This window comes from Hydra vulgaris, chromosome 12, assembly GCF_038396675.1.
Source record: "Hydra vulgaris chromosome 12, alternate assembly HydraT2T_AEP".
Lineage (NCBI taxonomy): Eukaryota > Metazoa > Cnidaria > Hydrozoa > Anthoathecata > Hydridae > Hydra > Hydra vulgaris.
Genome location: NC_088931.1, coordinates 86741836 through 86752883, shown reverse-complemented (window position 1 = coordinate 86752883; position 11048 = coordinate 86741836). Strand labels below are relative to the sequence as shown.

The 11048-nt window shown below is 27.4% G+C and overlaps 1 protein-coding gene across 1 annotated transcript; it reads right to left on the bottom strand.

Moving 5' to 3' along the window:
* Window positions 1-2929: 2929 nt before the first annotated feature.
* On the bottom strand, window positions 2930-4234 carry LOC136088438 (ATP-dependent DNA helicase pif1-like). The gene has a single exon (XM_065812148.1). The coding sequence runs from the start codon at window positions 4232-4234 to the stop codon at window positions 2930-2932; it is 1305 nt and encodes a 434-aa protein (XP_065668220.1).
* Window positions 4235-11048: the final 6814 nt, after the last annotated feature.

Genomic DNA, 11048 nt, shown 5'->3' with positions numbered 1-11048 from the left:
GTCTCTAGCTTAGTACCGAATGCAAAATCATAATCTGCTTTTAAGTCTTTCTCAATATCATCGGTTACATGCAAACTGAATTGCGCATGCCTAGAAACATCTTTTGGCGATAAAATCGGCATAACATTATGGATATCGGTTCTAACACGCATACCTGCATATGCAAAATTGATTTTTTCTTCATAGTTGGTGATGTTACTTATGAAATTATTCATTTTTTAAAAAACCTAAAAATATTAATAATCATCAGATAAAAATGTCATAAAAAAATATGTAATATATAATAAGTTGATATCTTAATTTTTAAGGACTATATAACAATTAAATTGCAATGTGAAAAAATATTAAAAAAAGTAAACATATATTTGAGTGTAATATGTTTACATCCTATTGAATTAATAAAGTTAATAAATCGGCATCGCCTAAATTGTTAAAAAAAAGGAAGAAAAATTTGATATTGTTCGTTTTGTTCGTACGGTAAAAGGATAACCAGTATTTTTAACTAAGAATAATTATTAAAAGTAAATTCACCGAGTTTTCTCCTATGTATTATAGAATGCTGTAACTTAGGACAAGAACATGCGGTTTTACCACTGCACATCAAATAGTGTACTACCCTATACCAATAGTTAAAATTGATGATAGTTTCTTTTACACTAGTACCATAAACCAATCCTGAATATGTATCTAACAAGTCTAGATATACTATATTAACACGTTTGTAATTTTTAGTTACATTAATCAGATAGTCTAAATTACTAAAATCACAGTCGTTCACAATAATAACTCTATCAAACCACCCGACAAAGGGTGAACTGGCAGGCATTAAAACTGGAAAATTGTCATCGTCGCTAACAAAAGTAACAGGATAGACCTCAGGTAAACTAATCAAAAATTCATCATGTAAATATACCACTATGTTCTTAGTGAAAATTTTGTGAGCTCTAGCTCTAATTACAGTTGATGATCCTTATAGGGGTGAAAATCTCAAAAAAAATCAAAATAAGAGAGAAAAGTTTCTTTATAAAAAGTGCGCCCCCTCAAAACAAAAAAAAAAATGAGGATTGGGATTGTGATTGGGATTAGGATTCTGATGGGGATTCTGATGGGGATTCTGATGGGGATTCTGATTCTACTTAGGATTCTGATTCTGGTGATTGTGATTGGGATTCTGATAAAAAAAAAACAATATATTAAATTAGTGATATATATATTTTATTTATTAAGAATAACAATTCTTTTATCGTCAATAACAATTTCTTCATCGGACTCGTCAATTTTACGTTTTCTATTGTTTGCGTTCTGCTTTAGGTGGATATCAATCCATTTTAATTTTTTTAATAGTTCTTTTCTTTCTATTTGTAATTTTGTTAATTTGACCAAAATATTGGTTTGTTCATCTTGTAATGCCGCAATATTCTTGATTGACATTTATATAAATTCTATGTGATAAAAAAGATATAAAATTATGACATATTAATACAATTGTATAAAACATAACAAGAAATGTATAAAAAAAAACAAAAATTAATTTATTCTAAAAAAAAACAATATGTTGTTATAATCAATTTATATATTGAGTTAATGTTTGTTTCATTTCATGTGTAAGTTCCATATCGTTTGCAAAATCTTTTAAAATCTTTGAAAGCTCTTCTTTTTTTCTTTCATATACTTCATTTTTATGTGGAAATTGTTTATTTTCAAAATAAGTTAATAATGCTTCAATTATCTTTACATAATTATGCGATAGAGCATACTCAAAATAAACTCCTTGTTTATAAAAAACGTCAACATCATCAGAAAAGTTTAAAATTTCTTGTATACGAATTGGCTCATCCCAACAAAAATAATAATATAAAATTTCTGAACTCATATTTTATATGATAACTAAAAAAAAACAAGATTATGTTAAAAAGCAAATAATTAATGTAAAAGCGGTAAACATCACATATAATAAAAATATTGTCGGTTTTATTTGATGTATGTGTAAAAGCAAATAATTGTAAAAAACTTTTAGTTTCGCGTTGTTGGTGACAAGCGGTTTTTTTTGATGTAAGTACAACTTTAAATAATCTTTGTAAAAATCAGTTTCGGTGTTTGATTAATGTATTATATGAAAAAAAGTATAAGAAGTGTTGTAAAAAAAAATAATCATTGCGTATAAAAGTTAGTTTATGTATAACGAGTAAAAAAATATGGAGTACGTATGCGATTTTCACCGACACATTTTATGTTCTGTAATGTGTCGGGAAATAACAGATGTGATGGGAATATTGTTGAATAGAAGAGGCTTTCGTATGGATGAGGTAGATGTTCGTATGATTGTCGACAAAATTGTATTGATAATAATGTCAAATGATAATTATAAAAGAATATTGTGCACGCATGAGGACTTGGCGGATCAAGTCTTAAATTATTTTATTGAATTAGAACAAGAAGGTAATTTTTTATTTTTTTAATGATATTTTATGGGTTATTTTAAATATATATGTTATAAATTATATATTATTTATAGAAGAAGGCAATTCTGACAGCAGTATTGACGAATATTTAAGTAGCGAAGATGATGAAACGGTTGGAGGTCCAGGTCCTTTTTTTTAATTATTCTTAAAAAATAAAAAATTATAAAAAAAAATTTGATATTTAAATCTTATTTTTTTATATTATAGAAATTAGGGATGATATGAGCGTGGAAGTTGTGGATGTAAATGAAACAATTGAAGTGACAGGTTTCTTTTCTCTTAGTATTACTTACAAAAAATATAATTATAAAAAAAAAATTTAAATTTTCATAAATATAATTTTTACATTATAGAAATTAAAGAAGAAGGAGTCATGATAGAAAGTGAAAACGAGACGGAAACAAAAAGATTGTTAAAGTTATGCCGATCTTGTTTCGTGGTTGTAGAAAAAATATGTTAATATATTGTTAAACAATTGTTAATAAATCAGCATCTAATTTTTTATCGCGGTTCATATCAATTAAATTTTCGTTGTTAGTATAAAAATGATAAACTGATTTAATAATGCGTATTTCGTTTATAAATTGTTTCAAAAATAATTTTTTTGTTATTAAAAATAAATTTTTTCCTTCGGTTACTCGAGATAAGGCAACGTAAAATAAATGCGGAGTAAATTGTAAACTGTTTATGTAAATAACAACGTGTTTAAGTGTTAATCCTTGAACTCTATGAACAGTTAATCCGTACGCGAGTATTAACGGAAATCCAACACATTCAGCTAACTTTTGTTGTTTGTTATCGAAAATAATTTCAGTGACGTGTGATAATTCTATGATGCGTTTTTGAAAACTGACAACTATAATTTTATTATCCGAGCTGATTTCTCTTATTTTAACAATATGTCCGTTGACTAAATCTTTATCGGGTAAATTTTTTGAAATCATAACTCTTGCGCCAATTTTTAAGGTGACATAAGCGGGAATTTGAAATGGCCAGTCAGGTGGTAATTCATATTTATTAAAAGTTTTTATTTGCGAAGTAAGATAAACGGGTGGGTGATTAATTTCTTGGATTCTTCTAAAATTATAACCTTCCGTTTCTTTATTTGTAAAAAATACACGTAAATAATTTTTTTTAAGTGTGTCTTCTTCTTGCGCTCTACTTTCTAAATAATTAAGCGTTTTTCTTGAAATATCCCCCTCTCGTATGTCTGTTAAACACTGTTGAAATTCGTTATCGTTTTGTTGTCTGTAGTTTTCTGTTAATTGCACGGTAACAAATTGAGCGCTTTTCCAAAATGGATGTTCAAACAAAAGTTTCATTTGTTCATTTTTATAAATAGGAGGCAATTGAAAGAAATCACCCGCAAGCAGTACTCTCACGCCTCCAAATAAGTCTTGATTTGATTTGGCGTGCTGCAATAATAAGTGTACAATTTCTAAAGTTTCCCCTTTGAGCATACTCACTTCGTCGATAATAAGTAAATCTACACTTTTTAAACGGTCTAAAACAATGGGTGATAACTTATTGAGAATAATTTTAATGTCTGTGTTAGTTGTTGGCAAACCGGCAAATGAATGTAAAGTCATACCGTTTTCATAGTTTCTTGAAGCAATTCCTGTTGTTGCGGTGATGTACACTTGTTTCTTATTTTGTTTAAACTCTTTTTCAATTTCTTTAACCGTGTATGTTTTTCCGGTGCCTGCAGGTCCTGTAAGAAAAACATTGCGTTTCACCAACAACTCTCCAACTCGCTTTTGTTGTGTATTCATGACCTCCGGTTTTTTAAATGTTTCTGAAAAAAAAAATTATTTTATAATAAAAACTAAATCCAAATATGGTAATATGCTTTGTTTCGATAAACATGCCATGTTTTTAAAAAAACATGGCATGTTTTTAAAAACATGCCATGTTTTTTTGAAAACCTGTCACGTTTTTTTAAAAAAAAACATGTCATGTTTTTTTGAAAACCTGTCGCGTTTTTTTTAAAAAAAACATGTCATGTTTTTTTGAAAACCTGTCACGTTTTTTTTTAAAAAAAAACATGCCATGTTTTTTTGAAAACATGGCATGTTTTTTTAATTTACCATAAATGGAATTGCTTTTCCATTTATGGTAAATTGAGTTTGTGTATAAATAGACTGAAGAAAAAAAATATTATATCACTCAATTTACAAATCAATAACATCACAAAAAAAAAGCACAAAGACAAAAAAAATGCAAGTTGCACATTCACCAGGAGAATTTGAAAGATCGGTTGATAATGCGTGGTATACATTATACAAGTTGGTCGATGAAAGATCACAAAATAATGGAAAATATTCAATTATCAAGGCGTTCCCAATTGCTCAGTATTCAACATTACATGAACAATGGATTTTTAATGCGGAAAAAAAAGATAAATTAGTTAGTTTTTTACTTTCTAATTCTCAATTTACGTTTGGAACGGACACGTTTTTGGGGTATTATTTATATCGGGCTCATTATCCTGAGATCATGAAAAAGAATGCCAAATCAGATGAAGATCCAGCTTGTTATGACGCGTTATTTTTCTATGAGGAGAAATACACTATGAACGCGTTTAAGCAATCGCTAGATTTAATTCATAAAGAACAAATCAAAGCCTATGGTAAACATGCCAATATTAAAAAATTATCTGAGCCATTACAAGTAAGTCCAAAATTTGCAGAATGTGAAAATGTTAAGTCGGCTAAAATTAACGATTTTGTATATAATAGAAAAGATTATGAAAAGTTTAACAGTACGTGTTTGAGTCAGGTTATCATCAATGGAGAAATTAAGAATGCTACAGCAAATTTTGAAAAAATTGCCACAATTATAAACGAGGATGATGGAAAAACTGCTTCTAAAAATGGAGAAGTTAAGAATGTCGAAATAATTAATGCGGATGAAGAAACTGTTTCTAAAAAATTTAAAATGTAATTTATTTTAAAAGAAAAAAAAAGTAAAAAAAATATATTGTTTTTTGTTGTTTAATTTTTTTTTTTAAAAATTGATATATATTTGAAAAAATATAAATATTTTTTTTAAGGTAAAAAATTTTTTTATAGATGACAAATTTAAAAATACATGATAAATATTATAATATGTTATATGTTGAAATGGTTAATAAATGTGGACATTGCGGACTTCCTTGTAATTATTACAATCATAATTATAACAATGAAGAATTAAAATATATAAATAAACTTAAAAAAATGTGTAAAAATATGAATGGAGGATATTTTTATAGTGAAGAAATGTATTCAATGTGTGATTGTACTTGTCATGTTTACATGTATTGCGTTTATGATTCAATTAGAATAAATTCTTTAGATGAGTGTGCAGTTGTTTAAGTCAACATAGAGAATATTAATAAAGATATTGTAAATAAAGAAATTGTAAATAAGAATGAATTTATAAACGAAAATAATCATTGTAACAATGTTATTGCATGTTAATATTTTTTATAATTTTTTTTTCAGAATGATTAATAGTAGATTGATGAGAGCAGTAACTATGAAAGCAAAAAAATATAAAGAAATTGAAGTCATCACGTTGCTAGACATTATAATTGAAAACTTTAAAAATGATTCAAACTATTTGGAAAAACAATGCCCTTCAGAACCCTATGATGTTTGTTCGCAATTCGATAATTATGATTATTGCGTAAAAAAATGTAAATGTTTTGATGGACTAATGTTTTTTGTGTGGGGTTGGTTCATTGTCGAATTGGAGAATTTAAGTAGAAAAGAACTTTATGACGAAGTGAAATCTAAAATAATATTTATTAAAGAAAATCGGAAATCAAGTATAAATAATTGTTTATTTGACGATATTGTAAATAATTTAATATAATAAATTTTTTTTAGATGAATTTAGTACAATTAAGAAATACATTACAATTTCATGTTGGAAGATATAAACAATTAATTTTATCAGGTTGCTTTGTTTCTTTGGATTCTTTATACACGTGTGAGTATTGCGGTGAGCTGTTTTATAATTGGCTCAATGAATATTGTCAATTGTGCAAGTTAAAGGATTGTCCGCAAAAAGTACAATTATCAATATGCACGGTTGGTGAGAGGACAATTTGTTGCGAATGTTATAGTTATCAGCCAGGACAAACGCAAGACGGAATATATTCAAGTGAAATTCATAATTTAATGGTGATTAAAAGGCGCTATAAAACTTTGTTAAAAAAAAACACGCATTATAAATATGAAAAGTGTGAAGACTGTAAAGAAATATATTATGATTGTGTAAATAAAAGTGGTTTAGCATATAATATTGATGTTGGCCCTTGTATATATTGCATTAAGAATTTGTGTGTTTTATGTAAAACAAAACATGTTTGTAAATATTTAAATAAAAATTTTTCAAGTTTGCCTAATCTTTTAGGTGTTTAAATATGTCGTGTTATGAATTGAAATGTGAATTAGAAATTATTTTTATAAATATTCAAAATATAAAAAAAGAATCTAAAGCTAAAGGTTTTATGAAAAAATTATTGAATTTTTCAAATCAATGTTTTCATCATATTTGCAATCATTTAAATTGTGAGTGTGGTTATGGATTAGATAATGTATTGTTTGTTAATATGAGAAATATATGTAACGAGTCAAAAATGTTAGCTTGTAATAATTATGAATTATTATTATTAAATGAAACTATGGAATTCATTTTAGACGATATAAAAAAATGGATAATCGAGCAAAATTAGCATCAATGTGTGTTGAATATCACGATGAAATCAAAAAAAATAAACAAGTGGAATATTTAATGAAAGAGTTATTTGAATATTTTAAAGAAGCAGTAAAAAGAAACGCTCGAGAATATTATCGCACGATGCCTGCGAAACTGAGAACTAATTTTAACTATTTTATTGTTGTTGATCCACTAGAAATATGGAAATTTTTTTGTTTGTTTTATAAAGATTGGGATAAAGTATGCGATCGATTTATGGGACAACATTATTATGCCACTAAAGATGTTAATAATCTTTCTGATTACTATCGAGATTATCCTGGTGGAAAATATCAAATGATAGATGTACTGTTGTTATTAGTAAATGTAACGGAAATACTTTTTTTAAAATTAAATTATAATCAATACGACTCAATACTTGAATATTTTGATTTTATAAATTATTCAAGAGATCCAATTGATTCATTTGAAGAAATATTATTTGGTAAATATTTTATAAAACGGCAAACTTCCTGCGCTGGAATATTATGTAATCAATTTCGTCCTTGCCGGCAAGCAAATTGTAAATTTAAAAAAAATAATAAAGTTTGGAAACATTACTGTTCGTGTCGTTTGGTGGAAGATTATTTTTTAGAAATTAAAACTAAAAAATTTGGTTCATGTAAATTAAAAAAGTTAATAAAATTTATTCAAGAAGTGCCATTCAGTTATAATGTAAATGTGAACTTTACACCGAATTATGCATTTTTATTAGTATGGATTACAATGATTTTAAAAAATATAGACGATAAATTAAGCTATCATCGTATGGCAATATATTCTAACAAATGCATGTCGACAAAACATTATTTGCAGAATAAAATACAATGGCATGAAATAAAACAAAGAAAAATACTTCTTAATGGATCTCATCCTCGACAAATTGATTTTTATAAATGTGAATCATGCGGTGTTGGATTATTTCATCAAAATTTTATAGAAATACTAAATGAAATTGAAAAAGAATTTAATTATCTACAATCTGAATTGGAGGACAAAACATTTAGAGGTGAAGGATGGGTGGGATGGACGCGTGCGGGGTGGAAATCAACGCATATAAACGGATATTGCATTAATAAAACATTTTTTTATGATAATATTCATAAAGGACAATTTTGGGAAAATTTGTTTAAAAATTTATATTAAAAATAATAAAAAATTACAATTCATAATTGTCAATTAAACGTTGTATTTCTTTTGATTCGTTTCGTTCGCTCAGCGGAATATTTTGAAATTGATTTATATTGTGGAGTTCTTTATATTTTCGATTATAATATCGCAATTTATCGTCATGTTTAAGTCGTTCAACATCATTAGACAGTAATACATCAGGAATGATTTGTAATTCTTCATTTGTAACCGTCGAATCACTGGAATGTTTAACGCGTAGCAAATCGAGCGATGTTAAATAATCTAAAATTGCGTTATTTTTTTCAATAGCTTTTGCGTGAACGTCATAGTTTGGATAATGAATCTCTTCTTTTTGTTGATAAAATTCAACCATTTGATTTTCTTGTAAATCTTTCAAGTAAAACACATCAAAATCTTTGGAAAATAAATTTTTAGCTACATTGTCCAAGTAAATCCAAAGATCACTTTTAATAAAATCATGCAGCGGTTTTACATGCGCTCTAGCGACATTATTTTCAAAATGTTCTTGCGTGTCGTGAAAATAGACATCTAATATTGAGTTGATTGTATCGGTGGAAATGATTTCCCAAAACTTCGTGTCATTTTTATTAAAAAGTAAATGTAAAAAATAACATATCCATGCACCACATAAACTAGAACTTTCTATTTGATAACATTTTGTATTAAATATTATTCCCATTTGAATAGAATTGTTAGTTTTTGTAAATTCACGACAAAAATTTAAAAACCATTTCTCTTGACTGTCTTTTAACTTTAAATTTCTTATGCCTGCCGTGTAATCGTAATCATTGTAATTGATTGACATTTGATTAAGATTTGATTTTAATGTGGTTTCATATGCATACTCTAAAAGTTGTGTATTATGTTGAATAGTATTTGGTACTTGAGTTAAAAAATTTTTTCTGCCAAAGCTATCAAAACAAAATACGCAATCGTGATTGATTCTCATCATCATTCGCCAATGTGTTCCATCTTTGCGACTTGAATCGCTGTTGTATATGAAAAATTCTCCATTATTAATGTTTTGATTAAAAATATGATCAATTTTGTCAAAAGGAAAAACTCCTTTAAATCTTCCGAATTGTTTGCAATATTGTGTTAGACTTTCAGCTGTTGCCATTTAAGTGAATTGAATTTTATTACCGTCACCATCAATACTGTTTTCAAAACTTTTATGTATAATTGAATAAATACATAAAATAATTTCCTTATAAAAGTTTTTGTGGGATTCAACTTTCAATTCGCCGTCGTTAGTGCGTTTAGTAAAACCAGTTTGAATCATGCATTCTAGCGCTTTGATCAATTTTTCAATAATAGGTCTGCATATCCGAATGACATCTTTCAATCCGTCAACATTATCTTCAATTGGCTCCGCTTCTTTTAAACCATTTTTAACAATATAAAAAGATTTAGTTACATCGCCCAGGTAATTGTTGATATTTTTGAGTTCTTTTTTCGCTTGTGCAAATTCTTCGTTTTTATTATGAAATAAATTTGCATGATTTTCACAAATCATGGGCGCTAAATCTTCTTCTTCGATCATCTTTTCAAGATCAACATGTATTTGATCCCAAAATTTTTTTGATTTTTTTTCCTTTGCTTCGCATGTAAGTATAGTTTTTAAAACAGCACTACCCGCTGTTCTTGAATCCAGTGTATGCCATGTGTGAATATTTTTTATGTTTGTCATTATATCTTCGACATTGCAATACAAACATTTCTCACTTGTTTCTTCCATTTTTTTTTAAAAAAACTGATGATAGTTTGTAAAGTTTTACATCCTATTTATGCTTTTTTAAAGTGTAAAAAAAATTTTTTTTAAAAATCACCACGTTAGAAAAAATAAAAAAAGTTAACAAAAATATATTTTTTTCAATTAAAAAAAATTTTACAAAAAGAAAAAATGTTTTTTTTATCGTCTTCTTTTTCTTCCGTTACCCGATTGAGATTCGTAAAGAGTTCGTTTCACTACCATGGGTCGTAATAAAGGTCTTCCAGTTCCACTTTGCCGCCATTCATTTCGTCTTGCTGACATTGGAGGTAAAGCGACATTTCCTTTTCCTCGAGTTGCAGCTTGTAGAGCTTTTGTAACTGCAAAACCTGAAGCACCAGTAACAGCGCCAACTGCTGCAGCTTTAGCAGCGGCAATACCTGCAGCTATAAGTGCGGGAATAAAAACAAATCCTCCTCTTTGTCGTTTTCGATTTTTAATATGGCGATTATGATTTCGTTTCATCCTAATTTATTTTGATATTCTACAAGTCTGCCTACTTGCTCTCTTCCGAGTTTAGATGTTAATGCAGCGTCAATTACTTTTTTTCCAATTCTTTTTAAAAAGTCAAGTTTAGCCCCTCTTCCTCGATGACCTCTTCTCTTTTTGTGGTGCTTTTTATGAGACCTTCTTTTGTGCTTCATTTTAGATAAATTAAATTTTTTATTTAAAAAATAAGTCCATATAATATGCAAAAGGTTCTTTTTATTATTGTAATAATATCTTTTTTTATTAATATACTATGTTAAAAAAGCTTGCTTTTTTGCTAAATTTAATAATTCTTTTCTTTTTTGTACTGCTGCAAATGCGTCTTTAATACCTTTTATTTTGTTGATAAAATTATTAAATCCTTCTTTTGCTTTTTTATGTTGTTCATCTGAAAGTAAAACTCCTTTTCCTCTCCTCTGTTTTTTTCT

Bases quoted from the DNA above. Each gene is read 5' to 3' on its own strand.
- LOC136088438 (XM_065812148.1), bottom strand. From the start codon at position 4,234: ATGAATACACAACAAAAGCGAGTTGGAGAGTTGTTGGTGAAACGCAAT.